This window comes from Gopherus flavomarginatus, chromosome 2 (genome assembly GCF_025201925.1).
Source record: "Gopherus flavomarginatus isolate rGopFla2 chromosome 2, rGopFla2.mat.asm, whole genome shotgun sequence".
NCBI lineage: Eukaryota > Metazoa > Chordata > Testudines > Testudinidae > Gopherus > Gopherus flavomarginatus.
Genome location: NC_066618.1, coordinates 64,035,778 through 64,060,411, shown reverse-complemented (window position 1 = coordinate 64,060,411; position 24,634 = coordinate 64,035,778). Strand labels below are relative to the sequence as shown.

The 24,634-nt window shown below is 43.7% G+C and overlaps 1 protein-coding gene across 6 annotated transcripts in view; it reads left to right on the top strand.

The window, feature by feature from the left end:
• The window catches only part of OSBPL3 (oxysterol binding protein like 3), a 135,603-nt gene that overhangs the window by 43,661 nt on the left and 67,308 nt on the right, over positions 1–24,634 (top strand). For 5 of the 6 annotated variants that reach the window (XM_050938600.1, XM_050938604.1, XM_050938599.1 and 2 more), the window contains exons 2-6: positions 6,103–6,347; positions 19,175–19,291; positions 19,459–19,512; positions 19,735–19,848; positions 21,038–21,205. In XM_050938600.1, the coding sequence (XP_050794557.1) occupies positions 6,225–6,347; positions 19,175–19,291; positions 19,459–19,512; positions 19,735–19,848; positions 21,038–21,205 (576 nt within the window). In that variant the 5' untranslated portion in view covers positions 6,103–6,224. Of the gene's footprint in view, positions 1–3,005; positions 3,754–6,102; positions 6,348–19,174; positions 19,292–19,458; positions 19,513–19,734; positions 19,849–21,037; positions 21,206–24,634 lie in introns of those variants that run through there. The other variant, XM_050938602.1, reaches the window with a different exon arrangement.

Sequence of the window (24,634 nt, the reverse complement as noted above, 5' to 3'; positions counted from 1 at the left end):
ATATCTTGCTAGTATGAAGGACCATTAACCCAAGGGTTAAGGAAACAGTAGACATGCTTGTCTGACTCCACGAGATGCTGAACAAGCTTGGCATTGAGGAAATTTTTTCTTTGATATTTTCCTTATGACTTATTCTAGCAGGATGTTCCTTAGGTTCTAATTTCTCCTGATTCATTCTTTTGTCATGGGTGATTAACTACAAGCATTATCTATCAGCTACCAAATGGGCTTTAAATGATTTCTGCTTTTTGAAGATAAGTAGGTTATTTACAAACTAACTTTCCTCATTAAAATAGTGTGCCTAGGTACTATGAAAGCCTGACCCAGGACTGAAGGAAGGGTTTAGGCAAGGGGAATTAGTACATTTATATTACAGTGGCACTCAGGAGCCTCAGTCATGGACCAGAACCCCCGTGTTCTAAATGCTGTACAAACACCTAACTAAAGAAGTTTAAACACATTTTCCAGCAAATAGGCTAGGTAGATATGAAAGCACTTTAATTGGATTAACACTGACTTTCAGGGCAAAATCAATTTGGTTTTTGTTTTGTTTTTTCATCTCCAGTATAACATTTATCCAACAAAATAATTTGAGAATTTTGTTTGCGAGCTAAATGTATTATTTTAAAATAATACCACACAGAAAACTGCTGACTTAATGTTCAAAGGTTAGTGCACTAGGAGTGCTGCAATGACTTCCATTGGTGGCGTTTTGTTTTGTCTTCCGTGTTCCTCCATTCATAAAGTGGACTTCAATGACAAAACTTGCATCTTATTCTGTCTCCACATTTTAATGCTCACAATAGCACTTTTTACCCTAATTAACTCTGAGCCAGCTGCAAGTCTCCATTTTTCAAAACAATAACAAAATTTCCTAATGACAGGGCTGCCCGGGGGGAGGGAGAGGGCAAATGGAGCAATTTGCCCCGGGGCCCACAGGGACCTCAATGAGTTTTTGGTGAGTCTTCAGCAGCAGGTCCTTTAGTGCTGCTGAACACACCCAGATCGAGTGAAGGTCCCGTTGCCGAAGACCCTAGGCCTTCTGAATCCTCTGGGCGGCCCTGCTTAATGACAGTGATTTCACACTACCATTTTCCAGCTTCTTCTAACTTTCATCTCTTCTCCCTTTCTTCTGCCATGAGCTATAAGGACATTGAGACTCTGCAGTGAGTTTGTAGCATTGAGAGATACAAGAAATAAAACCAAACGTTAAATTGTTGTCCTGAATTAGTGAACCCTTCAGCAGTAGAACTAGAATCTCCAAGTTGGTGCCTTTTTAAGGGAAGTGGAAGTCTATCAACTGTATCTGCTGACATATTTTTACCAGTTGCTTTAGTTTTAATATAGGAAAAATTAGACTGGTTATTTTTAAATTATAATTATTTCATAACCTCTAGGAGCAGATAGAGGAGTCCCCTCTGAAACAGGACAAACTCTTAATGCATATCAGCAGGGTCCACACAGTTATTCCATGGTAGGCTAATGTCGTAGATTTTAAGGCCAGAAGGGACCATCATGATCCTCTAGTCTGACCACCTGCACATCACATCACAGGTCACAGAACCTCACCCTCCTGCTCCTGTAATAAGCCAATAATCTCTGAGTTACTAGAGTCCTCATATCTTGATTTAAGATCTTCGAGTTACAGGGAATCCACCATTTTATTCTAGTTCAAACCAGCAAGTGACCCATTCCCTTACTGTAGAGGAAGCCTCACGCCCTCTCCGCCCCAAAAAAAAGAAAAACAAAACCCAAGGTCTCTGTCCACCCAAAGCTTGCACGCCTCCCTGCTGTGAAATAACTGTTTGTATAGACAATTCCTTAGTGTAACTGAAGGATTGATTGACAGTTTAGTAAGACAATTTGGCTCTTTAATATTTTTGTGGCGGTAAGTTTCATAGGCGGTGATCTAAAGCAAAACATCACAGAAAAGCCCTGTCGTTGTTGGGCATGTTTGATTTCTCTCTTCCTCATGCTTTCACAGCGGCTGCCAAGTCTTGGAGGAAGAGCACGTCAGTTGTAAATACAAGACCTTGAGCTACTAATCATAAACTTCATGAAGGAGAGAGTTAAAGAATGCAGAAAGATTACCAAAAGATGCAGGGGTTTCTGCAATCTCTCACGCACAAATCTGGAATTCCTCAGCCGGTCGATGACATTGTGAAGCATCATTTGGAAGCACCAGTCAAAGAACAGAAAAAATCTGGGGCAGAGGGCACTGTTTATTTCCAATCTTCCCCACAGTTCTACCTTGTTCAGAGCTGATCACAGAAGCCTGCTCCTGTTTTGCTATGTGTGATGGCATTGTTTGGGTTTTTTCTTCTCAATAAATAAAATTGGGAAATTTAAGGAGGATAAAAACAAACTTGCTGTTTGAGGAATACCACTGCTGTAGAGTCTCTCATTTCTTTCAGGACTCCAAACTAGGGTTGCCAGGCATCTGGTTTTCGACCAGAATGCCTGGTCAAAAAGGATTGCTGGCAGCTCCAGTCAGCACTGCTGACCGGGCCGCTAAAAGTCTGGTTGGCGGTGCAGCAGGGCTAAGACAGGCTCCGTGCCTGCCCAGGCTCCACACACCTCCCGGAAGCGGCGCGCATTTCTGGCCCCTGGGGCAGGGGCAGTGCAGGGAGGTTCCCCTGATTGCCCCTCTGCCTAAGTGCCGGCTCCGGGAACCACGGCCAATGGGAGCTGTGGGGGTGACACTTGTGGGGACAGGCAGCACGCAGAGCCTCCTGATCCCAAATCCCTCATCCCTAGCTCCACCCGAGAGCCCACACCCGCAGCCAGAGTCCTCCTGCGCCCCCTCTGCCTGCCCCAGCCCTGAGCTCTCTCCTGCACCCCAAATCCCTCATCTCCAGCCCCACCCCAGAGCCCAAACCCCCTTACACAACCCAACCCCCTGCCCCAGGCCAGAGCCCCCTCCTGAACTCTGAACCCCTCATTTCTGGCCACACCCTGGAGCTCGCACTTCCAGCTGGAGCCCTCACCCCTTCCTGCATCCCAAACCCCTGCTCCAGGCCAGTGAAAGTGAGTGAGGGTGTGGGAGAGCAAGTGATGGCAGGATGGATGGAGTGAGCAGGGATGGGGCTTTAGAGAAGGGGCATAGCACAAAACTGAACAACTCTGCCATCAGAAAGTTGGCAATCCTACTCCAAACCAAATAATAGGAGTATGGTACTGATTATCTTATCCCTTTTCTTATTGAATTAAAAAACATTTTCTGAAGCTGCCCCAGAATTCAGCACGGCTGTGTTTAGTAATATGCTTTAGAAATCTGGGAGCATTTGCCATAGAATTTAGGTCTAATGTGCCTCAATCTCCTGGCTGGGTCCTGACAGTGATGGTTCAATAGACTCTCAGTGCACTTTGTAAATTAGAGCCTGCTTGTGGTCATGAACTGTTAAACTTTGCCATTTTGCAAGTATGTTAGCCAACTAACAGAGAAGTTAGTGGTGATTTCAAACCACAAGAGTGGGAAACTTCAAGTGGGGAGCAGTCACCCTCTAACAGTGTTACAAAAGCATTTCCTGCATTGGACTTTGGAGTGGGTAGAAGGGTGCATGAATGATTGATTAACTTTTTCTAAATCAGTTTCAAGTTCCTTTTATGGAAAAAAAATATTTTTTAAGCATCTGCTTGTAAAGAGAGACTGTCATCTTTGTAAAATGGCCATTTAAAAGATTTACAAAGGAGCTGGAAACTGATCGAGAGAGACATGTTTTGTGTGAACTCAGTCAACTATTTAAAACCAAGGTAAAGTGAGCTTTATAGATATTAAAAGCACTAACCTTGATGAAAAGGCAAAGGAGGGAAATGTCACCCAAAATAAGAGCAGGAGAACCTAATTTCTTCAAAATGCAACATCCCTAATCAAAACTGTTTAAATCAGTAATAACTGTATAGACCAGGCCCAATTTGTCATGTAGTTCACCACACAGCTGTTCTATATGCCATATTATTTCTTATACCTCACTCATTGTAGAATCTGATGGTAGCAATGTTCAGTCGCTATTAATCTGGCTCATATATGAAGTAGTCACATAAAAGGGAAAAAAAAATTCCCCCCCGACTATTATCAGATGCCTGGGCCATCCAGTCTTGGGAGGGGGTGGGGTTTGTTTTAATTTGACTTTAAAGAATGGTAGGGCTATTTTTGCTGTAACTTTTATTTTTAAGCTAAGTATCTCATTTAAAGGTGAATTAGGTAAGAAAAATACCGTGTTTCAGATGGAAAGCGGGATATTTTGGTAGAATCTTTATAGTAAGTCTTTCTTACAGAGAGAATACATTATTGATCTTTGTAAAGATCCTCTGATAAGAACATCTAAATTCCAGTTTAGAGCAGCACAGAGAGATGTTGTCTGAAGATCTGGGGAAGACCACACTGTATTAGGTTATATTTGGACACTTATTTTAAAGAACTAGCTTTTTCAAAAAGGAAACTTGAATTCCTTAAAAATGTGTGCCTTAAGCCTTTCCATTTCCTCAGGTTGCTCTAATCCATCTTTTCTCTGAATGAATGTGTTTTTCAAGCCTTTAAAACAAAACAAAAAAACCCTGCTCAGTGCACGAGGAGGCTAAAACATTACTGTAAGCTGGCACAACTATTTATTTATTTAAGGCACTGGAGTCACATGCATTTACATCAGTAATAAAATCATCCTCCATGGTGTAGAAACTGCCTTACTTTGGTAAGCCCTTCCTCCTACCATGGAAATTCTTAGGCTGCTTTGTCTATGAGCAGTCAAGTCTGAAGTGATATACAATTTGCATAATACTTTTTTTTCCCCCTAGGTTTTGAAAAATGATTGTTTTTTGTTGCCTCCTTTGTTGGGTGAAAAACTGTTGCCATGGCAACTGTTGCCAACACTGCAAATCCGTCATTCAGGATTTCCATCAAGTTTTTTTGCGCACACTGCAGCCACCACTGTTATTAGATGAACTATTAATTAACCTTCCTGCCACTCACTTAGTTACAGAAGTGACCTAGGGTATGTCTACATCTACAATTTTGCAGCGCTGGTTGTTACAGCTGTATTAGTACAGCTGTATAGGGCCAGCGCTGCAGAGTGGCCACACTTACAGCAACCAGTGCTGCAAGTGGTGTTAGATGTGGCCACACTGCAGCGCTGTTGGGCGGCTTCAAGGGGGGTTCGGGGAACGCGAGAGCAAACCGGGGAAGGAGACCAGCTTCGCCGCGGTTTGCTCTCGCGTTCCCTGAACCACCCTGCAAACCGCAGGGAAGGAGACCTGCTTGCTCGGGGGTTCGGGGAACGCGAGAGCAAACCGGGGAAGGAGACCAGCTTCGCCGCGGTTTGCTCTCGCGTTCCCCGAACCACCCTGCAAACCGCAGGGAAGGAGACCTGCTTGCTCGGGGTTCGGGGAACGCGAGAGCAAACCGGGGAAGGAGACCAGCTTGATTACCAGAGGCTTCCTCAGGTATGCTGGGATACCTGCTTATTCCACGGAGGTCAAGAAAAGCGCTGGTAAGTGTCTACACTTGATTACCAGCGCTGGATCACCAGCGCTGGATCCTCTACACCCGAGACAAAACGGGAGTACGGCCAGCGCTGCAAACAGGGAGTTGCAGCGCTGGTGATGCCCTGCAGATGTGTACACCTCCTAAGTTGCAGCGCTGTAACCCCCTCACCAGCGCTGCAACTTTGTGATGTAGACAAGCCCATAGTTACCAATTTCTAACGCCAGGTACAGTTAGTCATGCCCACCTGTAGATAGCTAAGTTTGCACAATTCTTGGCTAAAATGAAAGAAACTTCTGGAATTGCAAATGTACTCTGTATCTAAATTCTCAAGGAATGGGATTATTTAATCTTTAAAGAGACACTTGATGCTGCATTTAAACTGTGTTCTTTATCGGCAGTTGGATGGTGGTATGACTTTCAAACAAGTAGTTAAAACCCATCGTTTTGTTTCTCTCTGACATTTGAAAATTATCCTAAAGCAGTTAAGTTAATTTCTAATAACGTATAGCAGTGCAGTCCAACTACATTACCACAGGCTGTCTTATGAATTCTTGACTCATGTAACCAAATAACATGGACAATATCTGATGCTCATGTGTTTTTTGATTTGTTTCTCTTAGGAATCTCCCTGGGGCCCTGAGGATGCCATTGGAATGCTTATGGGAAAACAATGACTCTTGCCTTTCTCTCCCATGTCTTCCAATACACTTGCTTAATTCCCTTCGGATGGTGTTCTAACTGAATGGACACAAAACAATCCGTCTCTGGGATCATGAGTGAAGAAAAGAGCTTGGGTGTGTCCCAGAAAGTGGTGTCACCTTCAAGAAGTACCAGCAGCTGCTCCTCTAAGCAGGGAAGTCGACAGGTAGAGTAAACTTCACTAGCTCCTGTTTGTTTAGGGTGGGGAGGGGGACTTCAAAGTATTAGGAGAAATGGTCAGTTCTAGTGGCCTTGAACAAAATTGTGTTTAAGGGTCTGTTGTGCACTTGTTTCTGTTTTCCATTTTCCACTTTTTTGCCAGTGGCAGCATCTTGTCTTCAGTGAAGTGAAATAAACACACATTACTGAGTAGCAGATACTTATAACATTGGGAAGGGCAACCAGGAATTCAGTTAATGCTGTGCTCTCTCTCCAGATGCAGTGTGCCTACAGCAGGGGTGGGCAAACTTTTTTTGGCCTGAGGGCCCCATCTGGATATGGAAATCGTATGGTGGGCCATGAATGCTCATGAAACTGGGGTTTGGAGCGTGAGAGAAGATGAGGGCTTTGGCTGGGGGTGCAGGCTCTGGGATGCAGGAGGGGGGGGAATGGGGCAAGGGGTTGGAGTGCAGGCTTCATGCAACGCTTACCTCAAGCAGCTCTGGGAAGCAGTGGCACATCCCCCCTCTGGCTCTTATGTGGGGGCACAGCTAGGCAGCTCTGCGCATTGCCCCATCCACAGGCACCGCCCCTGCAGCTCCTATTTGCTGGCCAATGGAGGTTGCAGGGGCAGCACTTGGGGCGGGGGTAGCGTCCGGAGCCCCCTGGCTGCCTGTATACGTAGGAGCCGGAGGGGGGACATGCCGCTGCTTCCGGGAGCCGCACAAAGCAAGCCCCTGACCCCGCTCCCCAGCAGGAGCTCAGCGGCTGGATTAAAATGTCTGAAGGGCCAGATGTAGCCCCCAGGCTGTAGTTTGCTCACTCCTGGCCTATAGTCTGCTGCTGAATGCTTGGCTTCTGTGGTTTGGTGCTTAGAACCCCTAAATCTCCCATAGAGAGAGTCACCCCAGTGGTAGCATATTGTGTAGCTGTGAGGGAGTTGGTGCTGTGTACTCTTACTCCTGTGTCTACTGACTCAGTCTGGGTAGCCTGCACACAGGAATTTGGGGAAGGGAGTGTTTCGTATATGAGCATATAGTTGAAGCTAGCGCTGAGTGTGGAAAGATTACAAGTCTAGCACATGGAGCATACCTTCAGTCTACAAACCTTTGTCTGGGTTGTCTTAGCCATCTAGCCTTCACCCAAGACATGTCTGTTAAACACTGGCCAAATTGCTCAGCTGCAGCAATCAGGTCAAGTGAGATGGAAGTTTAAAGCTGGATGCCACTTGCATCCAGAAGGCACCACAATTCATGTTTCCTCCTCATGAGAATGAGACCTAGTGATAGCTCAGTGGTTTGATCATTGGCCTGCTAAACGCAGGGTTGTGAGGTCAGTCTTTGAGGGGGCCATTTGGGGATCTGGGGCAAAAATTATGTCTGGGGATTGGTCCTGCTTTGAGCCAGGGGTTGGACTAGATGACCTCCTGAGGTCCCTTCCAACCCTGAAATTCTATAATATACCATCTTCCTCATTTGATTAATACTTAAACCTTTTCTCTTCCAAAGAGTCTGATAAGTGTAATTAATCATCACAACACTGCAAGTGAATGTTATCCCAATGTCACACATGGTGAAACTGGAGCATGAGAGTTCAATGACTTGCCCGAAACCTCAGAGAAAGTTAATATCAGAGTCAGAAACAGAATTTTTTTTGCTATAATTGGTAGAACATGTGACCATTAAAGCATGCTATCAACCTGAGCTGTGAAAGATGAATGCTGAAAGCTGGGGCCTATACTGTGTTTTATATAGTTGAAATGCAGAATGTTAATTTCTTAACATGCTCTTTAGGAATACATTTCTATCAAGTATGGATGGCAGTGAATCTTTTCTGAAGGATTTTTTTTTAAAAAAAAATGAATTTGCCAGATATTTTTTATATAATTTCTCTCCCTTTTTGGGGGAGAGGGGGAGCAAATATAATAACTTTTGTAGAGTTGACACTTTGAGAGAAAGCTCTACTCAACTGCCAGATACAAGCAGAAGATCAGGAGGTCTTCTCCCAGTACAGTCTATTCCTGTCAAAAATGCAGTACTTTGAATTGAATTGGTGGATTTTCAGCATCAATTGTCTGAGTTCCCAGAAGTGAGCTTGTTTGACTCCTATGTTACTGGTGCGCATTGTTTAATTCCACAATGATGGTGTGCCATAAATGACTGATTCTACATTAGACTGTACAAATCAAGATCTGTGGTGTGGAATATTTTAAACATTTTTTGATTATACACAAACATTGTCTTTCCCATTTGTATATCTTCCTGTTAACCAATAAGTGTGAAATATAAGAAATATAAAATTGGAGCAGACATCTGCTTTGACTAAGATGGCTTGATCACATCTAACTCTTAAAAGTTAACATATTAAGTAGGACCGTCAAGTGTTCATGAAATTCAAAAAATAATGCAATGTTATGGAAAATATTTCTTTTCTTTCTGTTGCTTATGAAAAAGACAGACACTTTTTGGACCAAACAGTGCAGTATTCTACACATTGTAGAGCAACTGAGAAGGGGGAGGTATGCTGCTAGATTACTTGCTGTTCAAGTTTAAATAGAAATATGTTCTGTTCTCTAACTGTTTCGGTGCTAGTGAAGAGAGAGTAATCCCTATATAGCTCAATTTAAATGGGTTCTGAGGTTGATTCTTGCAGAGAGAGGGAGAGCGCCCAGAAAAGAAAAGGAGTTAGGAGTCTTCACAAAATCTGCTCATTCACCCTTTAACGTGATGCTGCTGATAGCCACCCTGAACGTTATTTGGTGGGTTTTTTGGTAACTTGTCGGGGAGTAGAAATGTATGAGGCTGGATTATTTGGGGAGTTTCCCCATGAATGGTACTATCAATTGGATTTGACAGAATACACATCACATTGCTAACTAATTGCCCTCTTCTCCCCAAACCCTTCTAACTGGTGAATAATTGGTGCATTCCCATCCCTGCCACTGTCCAGACATCAGTTAGACATTCCCCTCCTCCCCCATCTCTAGAGAGAATATCAATCCTTTAAGTGAAAGAGACTGGTTATTTTTACTAGGCATTTAGGTTTCGTCTCCATCACTGATGCAATTTTGCTTAAATTACAGCATTTACATTGCTTGTTTTTTGTAAAACAATTTTTTTTTACCAAAGTAGTTTCATAAAACTATAGGAACTAAAACCACACTAGCTGAAAGAAAAGATCCAGCAGAGCCCAAGAGGGACAAATAGAGTACACTCCACTATTTTTATTAGAAGGAGCCCCCAAACTGTAGCTTTCAATTTCAGATCCTCTGTGGGGAGGTGAAGAATATTGTTTCTAATCATCTGGTATTCTCCCCTTCTTCCATGCCAGTAAGGAATTTATTCCCCCTCCTCCCTGTACACCCATGTGCTCCTTCCTGATCTGCTTCAGTCAGAGCTGTTCTTTTTTTATCTGCTATATCAAGACAGTTTTGGCTGCCCACCTCTTTCCCCTTTGCCTCAGAATCTCTGCAGCTGATCTCACAGGGCAGGACATTCCATTAATCAGATAAGTGGAAAGAAACTGTTCCAAAGCGCAGGGGAGAAAGGGATCTTGGTAGATATTTTGTGGAGTAGTGGGGTATGTGTTACCAGTTTCTCAAACTCAGGCAAGCAGGGAGTGCTACTGCAAGTGCACTCGGGCCCCAGAGAAAGGGAAATTGTGTGGGAGTATAGGTATTGTGCCACTGGTGGAATACAGGCACCTCCTGGGATCAAAGTATTCTAGTCTGATGTGGCATGACTGCTCCTTCCCACAGAGCAGCATATGGCACTGGCAACACTTTTATGTAAAGATCGCCATGATGCAGGCCAGAGACTGTTATGGCTTGAGAGATTGGTTCAAGTGGGGTTGTGGAACTTTCGGTCTAGGACACCATTCCTTCGGTCGCTAATTCTAGTGCCCTGTTTCTGGCAGCCTGAATACATTTGCAGCATTACCCTGAAAACACTGACAATTAATCCCTTCCCAGGAAATGGGACCAACCTTCACCCTTTAAGGCTCAGTAGTTGGTGTGAAGTGATTTCCATTTCCACACCTTCCCCCAGTAACGCAGTATAACATGTGCCACTAGGCCATAATTCTAAATATTTGTGAGGGAGGAAAAAACTTCATTATCTCTAAAGTTTAAAATTGACACATTCAAAATAAATAGTGTGGATGGGAAAGCAATAAATAAACTTGTGAAATAAGCAGATACAGTAAGGAAAGGCACAGAGAGCTATATTAAAAAAAATCTTGTATTAGAAAGAAAATTCAGTAACTTGCCAAATTTATGAACCATAACATGCATCAGCAGCAACTAAAGCAAAACCTTATCCTCCACAAAGCTGCTTTCTATTTTTGGCACTTTAAAACATGCAGTACATCTGACTGCATTTTATACTAGAAGGAAGTCTGGCACTGTTATCAGCTATATTCAAGCATCTATCTGAGAGCTATTCAAACTTGTTACTTCATTCTTTTTCACAGAAACAAAAATCTAGCCTTGAGGAGTTTCTGGTGCGCTGTGTTGTAGAAAATCAAGGGCTTTTATTTGACTAGTTAGTTTAATGCCAGGTTAACAGTCCTTGAGACCAAAGTGCTTTATGCCTGTTCCATGGCTGACCCAGACTGCAGCAGTGCAGATTTCCAGTGCTGGCCTCCTCAGTTCTTGGCCTTAGTTGTCGCTGCTATCAGAGGCAGTGGTTTTGCTCGTTCTGTGTTGATGCTGATCCACAAGGAAGTCAATATTAGTTCTAACTGTAGTCGCTTTCTGCAGCAGCATTTCACTTTTGCACCCCACCTGGCTGGACATGGACTGTGCTGCTGCTGCTATTGACTTTTTTAAATGTATTTGAGCTTCTTCAAACTTAACCTTAGTTTTGAGTCCCCAGCACGGGTAAGAATCAGCAAGAGAACGTGCTATAAATTCTACCTGCAACTATGAAGAAATCTTACGCTCCCCCTCTACTATTTCAGACAGATTAGAACAGACATGCAGAAGCCAGACTGATTTATTTGCCTTTGTCTTAAGATCATTAGCTGAGCAGATCTGTCTTGCTCAGGGTTTCTCAAACGGGTCGCCGCCCGGGCTGGGCTAGCTTGTTTACCTGCCCCATCTGCAGGTCTGGCTGATCGCGGTTCCCACTCACCGCGGATCGCTGCTCTGGGCCAATGGAGGCTGCTGGAAGCGGTGGCCAGTAAGTCCCTCGGCCCACGCTGCTTCCAGCAGCTCCGATTGGCCTGGAGCAGCGATCCGCGGTGAGTGGGAACCCCAATCACCTGGACCCATGGACGGGGCAGGTAAAAAAAAACAAAAAAACCAAAAACTGGTCTGGCCAGGCCCGCCAGGGGCTTTCCCTGCACAAGTGGCGATGCCTGTTTGACACACCCTGGTCTAGCTGCACTAGTTCCTTCTAGCAGCATACAACCACAGATTCTTTTCTTTTCTCTCTTTTCTTTTCTTGAGATGAGACAAGTTGTGGATAAATTGCAGACATCAGGTCCATTCTATTCAGCATGGTATGCTCTTTAAGGGGCGTAAGATTCAGATCAAGGGAAAATTGCATCTGTCATGGAGTGTGGGGGAGTCAGGGCCCTGCACCCCTGGCTTCCTGCGATTCACCATGACTCTCAGCCAGCCAGTAAAGCAGGTTTATTTAGACAACAGGAACACAGTCCAAAACAGGTATTGCAGGCACAGACAACAGGACCCTCCTCTATTAGGTCCATCTTGGGGTTCCAGGAGCACCACAGCCCCATTGGGGGGGTCAGAGCCCTGTCTGTGCTTCCCTCCATCCCTGAGCCAGCCCCTGCAACTCAATCTCCCCAGTGTCTCCTCCCACCAGCCTTTGCTCAGCTTCCCGGCAGAGGTGTCACCTGTTCCCTAACCGCTTCCTGGGTTCTCACATTACATGCTCAGGTATCTTCCCTGAAGTCTGCCATCCCCCCCATGCAGATCATCCTCCCAGGCCAACACTCCCCACTCAGCTTTCACAGACCGCAGTAAGCACAGTCCCAGTTCATCGCAGCATCTTCCAAAAGGAAAGGCGAGACAAAGGAAATCAAGGGTTCATCTGGGACTTACTGGATTCCTGGACCTTCTACATGTCTGAAGTCTTGCACAGTTGCTCAAGTGTTGATTATTACTGCAGAACAAGAACCTGCTAGTGCCTGTGTGATCACCCACTTCTCACCCTAACCATATTGAAGCTGCCCTTCCCTATTGCCATATATCACCAGGGTGACCATATTTCCCAGTGATGAATACAGGACACCTGTAAAATCACTTCTATTCATGCGAGTTCAATGGCAATCGTACAAACATTCAAATTAACATTAAGTTGACTGATCTTCTGTTAAAAAGAAATACTGTGTAGTTGGCTTTTTTATTTACCTGCTTATCTTTAAGACTTTAGGGCTCACATGGGGAGGGATGACACACACCCCTACGTCCCCTCCCCATGTGCACACACTGGGAGGGGTGACACACACATACTCCTGCTGTGTAAGAGAGGTTTATGGGAGTGACCGACCATCCCTGCCCATGCCTGGCTGGGCCTGTGGGAAAAGAGCCACCTCTTCTGGTACCTGGTCTTCCTGAGGCAACACGTGGGGGGCATACAGGGTCACATGTCCCCTCCCTCCGATTTCTGCCAGAGTTCCACCAGAATGTGGCCAGCAGCAGCTTTTCGGCACTGTGTGAAGGGATGGGAGCTACATCCAGCGACAGGGGAGGAGAAGGGAGTGGGGGGAATAACCTGGCCTGTGTCTTTGCAGAGCTCATCTCTCCCCCACCCCACCACTCCCGTGTGGCTGGGAGCAGCTTGTCTCTTCCTGGCTACACAGTGTCGAAAGGCAACTAACATCTCCAGGCGGTTGCTGGCCACCAACATAACCTAGTCATCTCCTGGCTACAGTGTGGGCAGGAAGGGGTTAACGCCTAAGGATGCATTGTGCACCAGGGTCCAGGGAGCCTAACTGCAGGGGCTTCAGTGAACCCAGCCAGAGAGATGGCCCAGCGGGGGAGAGTGCCCAGGGGATGGAGCAGCCCCATGCTCCATGAGGACAGGACCCAGCAGTGAGGGGGATGGCTGGGGGGTAAAGATGGTGATAAGCCCCTGCCTTGGGAGCTGCTATGGAGCCTGCAGGTTCGGGGTATGAACAGGCTAGAAATCGTTCCCTGTCCCCGCCACCACACCAGAGCTTAGCTGAGGGGTGGAGAGGCTTCTCTGTACCAGCACTATGCAGGGCTTTGGCACATGCAGGGCTTCTCCTGGTCAGTGCCCCAAATCAGAAGGTCTTGGGTTTTCCCGGGGCACCAACCCAGCCAGAGGAAGTGGGGGAAGAAAGGAGCCTGCTGGCTAAGCTGTTTGTAAGCTGAATGCTCTGACCAGGGACTGGTTCTCTGCACAGCACTGGGAGCGAGACGTGGGATATGGAGGAGCAGCAGGACTGGAGGTAAAGCAGGGAGAGAGCAGCAAGAGGGGGAGCATATAAACGGTCAATGGGTGAGCAGCATAGGCAACACATAACCAGCTGCTGCCTGGTGCTGGCTCACTCTCACCAGCCACTGCAGCACGCAGCCAGTGCCAGCCAGAAATGGGGCGGGGGCAGGGCCCTGCTGGCCGAGAGCCAGCACGCAGTGCAAGCTGCACTGACCGACTGGCAGGGGGAGCAGCCGGCCCCACATGCTGCATCTTCACCCCACCACCAGCCTTACACACCCACCCCCATCCCCACCTGCTACTCTGCCCTGTTGGGCAGGTGGCTGGCAAGCAGGGATCTGACAAGCAGCAGGAACCACTAGTCGGGACACCTGCAGAAGGGCTTGAATACGGGACTGTCACTTTAAAAACCAGACATCCAGTCACCCTACATATCTTTGAAAGTTCAAACAAGAAGTCTTGTGACCTTAAAAGCATTTTCTTGCATTTTCCAATCCAGATTCCTATTGGCGCTGATGCCAGCTCTAACTGTTCAGATTTGGAGAAATGAGATCTGAGAAGACCCCTCTCCTGATCTCAGCTTTTCAAACAATCACCCTCAGCCCAAAGAGCATGCCAAGAAGTGTATGATGTCCCTTAAGGCATTTACTTGAGCTATTGCAAACAAGTTTACGCCTCCAAATTGATGCAGCTTGATGACCCTTCTTTCTATTGTTTCCTTATCACCTCATGTGCCCCCATCCAATATGACCCTCTCCTCACCTGTGGACTCCACTTCTTTGTAACCTTCCCCCCCACCACATACAAGTGTCCTGATTCCCTTCCTAGCCCTTTGAATGTGCTCAGATGTATTCCAACCTGGAAATTGGATAGTGTTTTGAGGAAAATATCAGGCACAAGCTCTATTATGCTCTGATCCTTTTCAATATGTTCTTGTTGGTTGAGAGGAGTGCAGATTTAACTGTGAATAACTAATTTGAAATTATAAGGTTCAGCTTCTCTCCCAACCATCCCAAGTCAAGATGTTTGTGGTTTGCTAAAGAGCTTATGTGAACATGCTTGGTTAGTTTTCTTCTATGACCATTAGATCAGTAGAAAGTACTCTAAACCTCCTACACTTTGGAAATTATTTGCCACCCAAAAGATTGAAGACCTATCAGATCTATTCTCTGCTTATGCTTAACAAAAATGCATGAGGACTGAACCCAGGTGATGACTTCCCCACACTTGTCAAAAAAAAACCCCAAACAATCTGTAGTGCATTAAGAAGACTCCATCTTCAGTAGTAATTCAGTTATCAGATTTATTCTTTTTTATTATAGGCTGCTATCCAGTATGTTTGGCTAAAGCAGTGGGTAACGGTTGCCATATATAATGCTTGCTTGAGAATTTTTTTTCTCTGATGGGAGTAATCTGATTGATGGGAAAGCCAATAAAATTCTTAAGCAACTGGCTCATTCCAAGAATAAAAATCTGAAAATGTACTTGATATTTCTACAATCTTTTAGCTACATTGGTAGGCTCTCCAGCCAAGGAAAACTTCAGTTAAATCCAGCAGCTTTTCTCTAGGTTTTTTTCTTGAGCACCAAATCTGAAAGCAACCCTTGTCAAGCCTAACTTGGTGGAAAATTCCTCCTTATCCACACACTAAACCTTTTGCAACAGTTAATATAATTGTGACATTTTAATGTATTCCCGTTACTTAACTAATGTAAATTGAAAATCACTGATTTCCAGTTCAAAACAGCACTTGCTGTCATCTACTACACTTACACTCTTGTTGCATGCAGTGTTTCAGTTAACTACATTATATAACTGAATGCTTTCTGCCCAGTTACATGGGCTTATGTCCAGCTACTGCGCAAAACAGTGGCCTAGTCAGATTACAATGATGAAGCTAGAATGAAATTAAATGATTGAACGCTTTTGTAACGCATGTCCACTTCACTGTTATATGATGAGGGCAGCTTGGAGCTGCTCCAGTGGTGCAGAGATGTTGTTTAGGTTTAGGACTAGTCACTAAACCTTGAGTGGTGCAGTGTGATGCTGGACTTCCTTATACCCAGCTGCCAAACAGCCTCAGGCCAGACTAGTGTCCAGATGGTACCAGGATTACATAGCACTTTCTTCTGGGGTTGCGCCTGGGGCTCTTTAGCAACTTCTTGAGTTGCTTTCAATTTTTAGCCTGAGAAACTTACTGAAAAATCCTGGATGAAATCAGAACGTTTTTGGGCAGAATGATGTTGACATGAAAAAAGCCTTGACTTTTTTCCAAACCAAGTGTAGCACCACTTCACTGGGCAAAAGAACCTTCAAGACTAAGTAGGAAAGACAGTCTGTTACAGGACTCTGTTACAGCAGATGATCATCTCCAGCTTCATGGCCTTGTACAGCATCTGCTAAGGTTCCCAGGGACTGCTTCCTAATATCCTGCCTCTTCAATGATTTAAAATTGTTGGGATTATGTAAGAGTCAATAGACCATCTTTAGAGGTTGGAGCATTGCATCCAGTGTCACCATGGAGTCATTTTCATTATAGACTCAATCAGCTTTAGTGTAGAAAAGATGGTGGAACATACACTTTCTTTGACTTTTAAGAGTATATGTTAATACACGTTGGGATTCCCTCTGAGACCTACCTCTACGTGCTGCAAAAAATTCCAAAAAACCCAACACCTTTATTTATGAAATTATAGTCTGCTTTAGTGTTTGCATATATCTCCAGCAGTAAATATTCAACTAAGGCCCTGGTTCTCAACCATGAGTACCCCCTGGAAGACCTCTGCGTATGCGTACATCAACTCATCTAGATATTTGCCTAGTTTTACAACAGGCTGCATAAAAAGCACTAACGGTCAGTACAAACTAACACTTCATACAGACAATGACTTGTTTATACTGCTCTATATACCATACGCTGAAATGTAAGTACAATACTTATAGTCTAATTGATTTCTTTTATAATGGTAAAAATGAGAAAGTAAGCAATTTTTCAGTACTAGTGTGTTGTGACACTTTTTTCTTTTTGTGTTTTGTCTGATTTTGTAAGCGAATAGTTTGTAAGTGAGGTGAAAATTGGGAGTACGTAAAAGTGAGGTGAAAATTGGGAGTACGTAAAACCAATCAGACTCCTGAAAGGGATACAGTAGTCTGGAAAGGTTGAGAGCCACTGAACTAAGGGCTGGCTTGCTTGATTGGGAGGCCCTATGCTTCAGGGGTACCCATCTGAGGCCTAGTTATCTCTCTGCTTCATCCTTGCTCCAGGGGAGAAGAGTAGTAATTTGCTGTCATCCTCACCCAGAAGCAAACTACAATGCCCACTATTCTGGCTCAATTTTGGTTGGTTCATTGGAGGACGGAACAAAGGGTTCACCAATTCACCACCCACTCCATGTCCACCTGCTCTGGGTGGGTATAAGTGAGCTCTGTGTGCCATGATCAAAGGTCTAGGTAACTTACTTAGAAGGATAAGGGGGCAGAGGGTCTCCTGTGGATGTATAGTTCAAGCTACAATCTAGCCCAAATGAGGAAAGATTAAAAGGATAGAACATGGAGCATAACTTCTGATTTCTAGTAAGGAAAACCATGTTTTTATAAGTCTTTATTACAAATATTTAAGTAATCATGTAAAAATATTCCAGATTGGAAGGGGTGAGGAAAATAGTCTTCTGTAATGCAGCCAAAAAAGGAGCCAGAACCAACAAGGGGCAACATGCAAAACTTTTTTCCTATAACAGGAATTTAATTTAGGGAAACTGGACATTTTAGCTCATCTTTGGTTTGTGGAATCCCACTGAGAGTTTAATGTGTTGTGTTATGATGAAAACTGAGTAGCACCACCCTTCTAACTCTTGTGGACTGTTTAATGCTGGGAGTACTGATTCTCAGTGCAGGAAACTGTCCTGAAGGGCAAGACAGGGAAAATAGTGGAACAAATGGAGGAATCCTCACTAGGGACACAGGTAAACGGGGTAATCATTTTGCTTAAACTGTTTATGGAATGCCTATTTTGCAGTATCTTTCTATTCTACATAATTACTTTATTAATGAATATATTGCTTTACTTAGGTTCCCAAGGATTGTGGAGAGTGAGTTATTGCATCTTGAGACTTGTATTTACTACAGCTCTCATGTCAACTAATGTTGCGTAAAATTAAGGATCAGTATACCTCTATATTTGTTGACCTCTTGTCTCTATATGCTGTTCTAGTTTAGCTCTATCAAAGGGGCAGTGTGATGGTTCAGACTGAACTCTCGTTGGGCATTCTAGATATAAAATCTTTTGCAACCCAGAGTTGTTTGAACTCCAGAATAAATAGAGGAATGGAACAAATACAGTTTTTTGAATTTTTTAAGATATTTTTGGGTCAGGGAAGTGCTATGTGACTCTTCTGCATGTTACTCCTTTGTATAACTTAAGTAGGGAAGTCAGGTACCTAAATATTCCCCTTCCTGCTGTCATTTGATAGGGTCAGTGTATTCCATTACAGTAGTGTCCCAAATCATTAAAAGCCAGCAGGTAAAGGTAAGATTATCTAGACTTTTTCTCCCTCTCTTTTTTCCGTCCTCCTCTTTCCCCCTCCACCCCTGCCAAATGTGTGGCTATGACACAAAGAGCATATCCAACTGTGAAAAATAAATTTCCCCCCATATAAAGAATATTTTTCACATAAACACCTAACCAAAAAGATTAGATTAAATGTCTGGTCCAATGATAGTTGAACCAAAGTCACTACTTTTATAGGAGGATCCTCTGGCCAGAAATCTGGGAAGTTGTTATACTTTCATTAACACTTTCCTATAAATAAAAAATCATGAACAAAAATTATACAATCAGCAGCAGCTCTGTTCCCGCCTGTACGTCAAATTACTTCAAGGTCACTCCTTTAGTACTGCCATGCAGAAGAAGAAAGCGTTTTCTGTTGGCATTTTCATATAGTTTTTCCTCCTTTGCACCGGCCTTTTGCGTGTTTCAGTACTTGTTGCTCATCTAGCTTTTGGTTTTGTTTGGTTTTTTTTGGCATGTGTGTACGGGGTGGGGCCGAGGGGAGACTTGAATTGCTCATGTGTGCTGAAGAATGTGCCAGAAATCTAGGTTTTTATGGTCAACTTTACAGGCAATGATGCACTGATGAGATCTTTTTCAGTAGGGGTTGTTTTTGCCCATATTGATAAAGGTTTTATACTAAACTGTGGCATACCCTGTGGCTATGTACTATATGTAAATAATCCTGGTAAGCACATACATTCAATGAGACATGGTGACAGGAAAAATTGCATTTCATTTACTTTGTGTTGTGTCTCAGTCTGAGACTGTGGTCTCACAGGGTTTTATTCAGAGAAATGTTTTAATTCTGTTCCTTTTTTTAAAAAAATCAAATCAGGTTTGGATTTTGTGTTTTAATAGGACAGCTGGGAAGTTGTAGAAGGACTGCGAGGAGTCATGAATTATATCCAGGAACCACAGAAACAGGAAGGCTACCTGCTGAAAAAGAGGAAATGGCCTCTGAAAGGCTGGCACAAGGTAGGAAAGAACTGTGTATCTTAGGGTTAATTGCAGATTAAACTTAACTCACTTGATGTGTTGTCCTTGTTGTTGAAAAGTTAACTGCAGAAGATGCCCTTTTAGTGGAATATATTGTATCATTTCCTGCTCTCCTATAAAAGGTTTCTTTGTATTTCTGATTACAGAGATACTTCTTCTTGGACAGAGGAATTTTGAAGTATGCCAAGTGTCAAACTGATGTAAGTGGTTTTTTGGGGGGAGTTTGTTTTCCCCTCCCTTGATATTGTGGTGTTTTATATGAATACCATGTCTTGGGTCATGTTGTGAAGAGGAACGATTTTGAATTTCTAACGTACAAGATGAATTAAAAATGTTGGTCCTGCCAGTCAATGCATCTCTTCTCCTACCCTGCCTCAGGCATTAATGCTAATTTTCTATGTAAAATCTTTCTTTTTTTGCAGGTAGAGAGAGAGAAGCTGCATGGCTGCATTGATGTTGGACTTTCAGTGATGTCTGTAAAGAAATCAACAAAATGTATAGATTTAGATACCGAAGAATACATATACCATTTAAAGGTAATTCTTCAAGGCAATTATATTCTGTATCTTACCAATTAAATTGTAAAAATATTAAAATATTGTGATGCACCTAGGGTGGATGGGTGCGTGGGTGTGTGCTGTTGGCCTCTTAATAAAGGGTGCTGGAAATGTTGGGTAACTTAAAGGAAAAACATTTTTAAATTCTGTAGCAGTTGTCAAATGTGGCCAAACTTTATAGTTTGCTGAGAAGCAAATTGTCCTTTGTTTTACTGTAGTTTGGTTTCTGGAATTCATAATTTCTTTAAAATCTTTCTCTAACTTTAAATTTTGTCAAAAACAGTCTCATAGTTGGCAGCAATTTTTTATACTTAAATTTAGTTACTCCTTTTTGTGAGACAAATGTGAGGAGAAAATATAGACCAGAGTAATTGCATGCTGCTGTTGTGCGCTCTTGTATCTTTTCCATTATGTGAGCGTACTTGTACTTATCTAATCTATTAATAGAACATAAAATAAATTCATTCCTTCTTAATTATCTGTGACTATATTCTGTAGTTTGAAAGTTAAGTTTATCTATTGATTTAATGGTCTAAATTGACTTAAAATATATAGCTAATGTTGTTTTTTAAATGTGTAAAAGCCACAGAGCCTATATTTAACTAAGATTAAGTGATTTTTTTTAACCTTAAAAGCAAATAAGTTTGGACGTAAAACTGAAAATACACAACTATGGCATGTGTTCAGATTTAATGCTGCCATGCTTCTGTGGGTCTAAGGTGAGCCTGTCCTCTGGACGACAGGCTTACAAGACTTGTATTTAAGTTCACAATATTAGGCCCTATTTAGTAAGGTACCCCTTTTTTAGGATAGAACTTAAGTGTGTGCTTAAGTCCTATTGAAGTCAAGGAGACTTAAGCCGGTGCGTCAGTGTTGCCCTGAATAGAGATGGGCTCAAACATTTGTTTTGTGCTTTCCTGAATTGGGACCTTAGAGAGAAACTTCAGCTAACATAGTTTTCCTCTTAAGCTGCTCCATGAAGTTTTTTCTATGTTGTACTGAGGCAAGTGAAGAGTACTATTTAACAGGCACACTTTATTGATGCTCTGTCAAGAATTCAGAACCCCTTGTGGCCACATTGTAAGAAATGGGGAAAAAATAAAACCTAGTTTTGTCTAGTAATTTAAGGTTGACTTCATGTCATATAACTTAACTATATTTTCTGTAGGTGAAGTCTCAGGAACTGTTTGACGAATGGGTAGCAAAACTGCGGCACCACAGAATGTATCGTCAAAATGAAATTGCTATGTTTCCGCATGATATCAATAATTTCTTCCTGGCGTCCTCCACTGCAGACTCTGTACCCAGTGTGTTCGACTCTGTCTCAAGTAGAAAGGTAATGATGAGCTTTCATCAAGGATTACTGTAGCTTGATTTCCTCTATCCGTTTGTGTAAAGACCAGGGTCGGCTCTATTTCGCTGCCCCAGGCACAGCAGTCAGGCAGCTTTCAGCGGCATGCCTGTGGGAGGTCCGCTGGTAACGTGGATTTGGTGGCATGCCTGCGGGAGGTCCGCCAGTTCCATGCCTTTGGCATACCCGCTGTCAAATTGCCAGCGAAACAGCAGGACTGGCGGACCTCCCGCAGTCATGTCGCCGAAGGCAGCCTGACTGCTGCCCTCAGGCGATCAGCAGGCTGCCCCGGGCATGCGCTTGGTGTGCTGGTGCCTGGAGCCGCCCCTGGTAAAAACCGTAATTAAGTTTTTGGTTGGGTAAAGGTTGATGTAAGATGTAAACAGTAAAATGATCTAATGCGAGCAGTCTCAACCTTTTCTTTCTGAGGCCCCCCTTCCCAACATGCTAGAAAAATTCTATAGACCACCTGTCCCACCACAACTGGTTTTCTGCATATAAAAGCCTGGATCAGTGTTAGGGGTTGTAAGGGGGTAGCAAGCAGGGCAATTGCCTGGGACCCCCATGTCACAAGGGCTCCTGTGAAGCTAAGTTGCTCAGGCTTTGGCTTCAGCACCAGGTGGTAGGGCTCAGGGCCCCAGGGTTCAGTCCCATGTGGTGAGGCTTTGGCTTTCTGCTGTGGGCCCCAGTGAGTCTAACACTGGCCGTGCTTGGTGGACCACCTGGAACCTGCTCACAGCCCCCCAGGGCACCCCAGGTCCTTATTTTGAGAACCACTACTCTAGAATACTGTAAAGTTATCCTGTTTTTTTAATATCATGTTTAAAGTTTTATTAAAATATAATTTTCTTTTGCTTCATTTAAACAGTAACAAGACCAATATTGGAAAAGTTATAATCTGTTAATGGTTGCATAATAAATATCTTTGGTACACATGAGTTTTGCTGTCAGAATGGGAAAAGTAACTCTAGATTTTTTTACTTAAATTTAAGCTTTGTCCATTCATGCTACAGTGGTGAAAATTTGTGGGTTTAACATTAAAACTTAGCAAATAATTTCATAAAGTATCTATAAACTGCAAAACATTAGCAATCCAATATTATGATAAATATTTAGGCTTCCTTTAAAAATGTGCAGTGATGATAAAGCTGTAAATCATAAATTTGCCAATGTGTTTGACACTAAATTTTCGTCTTTAAGATGAGTTGTCCACACAGATTCTAGTGTTCACACGTATGCACCCTGTGTGCAAGAGACTGGATTCTTTTGGCCAGCAGTGGCTATTAGGGTCCCGTCTGCACTGTAGATATCCTTGTGCTAACCGCCCCATAGGCGCACACTCCCCGTGAATAAAGGACAGAATGGGTCCCTCGGTTCCTTCTTACCACCTGTGGCAGCAAGTCAAAACTCCTGCAGTGTTTGCCTGCTTTTCTGTATACGGTGCTAGTGTTAATTAGCTAGCACTCTAACTAGTAAATAATTAGTGAGTTATTGCCTTATTTGTTTAAAAAAAAAAAATCAGTTTAGGCTAGATGCACCCATCCTACCAATATAGCAGAAACTTTAAGACCTGTCAATGCTGGACACTTCTGGTGCCTACTCTGTGTAGGATAGGGACATGCAGAGTGTTTTGGGGAAGCGTCACTCTTTCTCTAGCTACACTTGGAAAACTAGAGAAGCCCATCTGGAGCTGTTCCACCTTGAGAGTTCGATCCACTCTGCCTGGGACACTGAAGGAAGGGCAGAACTGGACCAATGTCTTCTGGGCAGCCCCTTTCTATTAGTGCACTGATGAGCCAAGATTCTAATCTGCACCACCACTTTTTCTAAGGAGCTTCGCCTGCTATTCCAGGGTTGACAACTTCTGATGGGCAGAAAAGAGCACCACTGCAGGGCCAAGTTAGGTGCAGGTCACCTGCTCCCAGGCCTAGCAAGCAGAGACGTAAACCATCAAAATTCTGGTTTGGCTTGGTTTAGACTTAAGTTTAGGTTCAATCTCCTAAGAGCCAAAAGCATAAACAAACCTCTTGAAGTACCCTAGTACCAATTTCCAAGACAGCATCATCAGTACTCCCAGACTCTATGGATCTCTCTCTCTACCGGTTCTTCAGCATCAGTTTCAACACTGGGTACCTCAGTATCCAGAGCCTTGGCACAGTGTCTCAGTACCCAGAGGCCTGGTACCTATTATCTCCATACCAGTCATCTCAAAACAGAGTGTCTCAGTGCTAGCTATCTTGGTACCCAAAGCATACACTGTACCCAAGTGACTTGACTGTGAGCCCAGTACCTGAGTCACTCCTCTTTAAAAGATTGAAGGTGGTGATTTTCAAGCCACCAGCTTCTGAGTTATCAGTTCATCATGTTAAGAAAGCATTTCCAGCATTTCTGTAGAAAGCCTGCATCTTCTACTGTCTCCAGAGCTAGATCCTCCTTCCCGAAAAGGCAATATAGGTCGATCCAGCCATGCTATCTAGTGCGATCTCAAATACTGGTAAGGCAAGAGTTGGAAAGTGAGGAAGAGCGTTAGCTGCAAGGGGGAAAACATCTGGTCCTTTGTGCCATCTCCGCATCCTCCCTAGACAAGGCAGTGAATCCTACTATGTCTTCCTCAGTGGATGACTTCAGGGTGTTCCAGGAACGTGGCAGAGACCCTGGATATACTACTGGAAGTGGTACAGGAGAAACCATATCAACTCATGAACATCTAACACCTTTCCACACCTGGCAGGCTCACCAGGCCCATAAAATGAGGGACTCTTGGAGCACCCAACATCTGTTCTGGTCACACCCAAGCGAACCGATAGATCATTTTCAGATACTAGTTCCTTTCCAGGGAATTTAGATATTTCCATTCATTCCCACTACTGGGTTTGCTTGCAGTGGCCACTGTCCAGGAAACATAAAAACAGGGACCTCCCAAATGAAGACCCCAAAGATATTCGACCTCTTTAGGTGTCAGGTATACTCATCAGTCAGTATCCAGATGCATATAACTAATTATCAGGCCCTCCTCTCCAAATATAGGATAAATTGTCTAGCTTGTAGATAAGCATCCAAAAGTGTATCAAGAGAAGATGAAGGTCCTTTTGTTAGAGGACCAATTGACAGACTGTGCTGAACACATTTGACATAATGTAATATGGCCACATTGGTGGCAATGAGTAGGTTTTCCTGGCTTTGTAGGGACCCCCTGGGAGGTCTAAACAACAATCGAGGACCTTCCATTGGCAGGCAGTGAATCTCTTAATTTTAGGATGGATGAGACCCTCCATTCCTTAAGATTTGAGGGCAACTCTGTGTTCTTGAGACTGGAACACAGTGGCCCAAAGAAGGAAGCAAACATGTCAACAATCATCCTTCAAGCAGTACTTCTCTGCCTAATACTGTTGTCAGCCCCAGAGGACCTCAGAC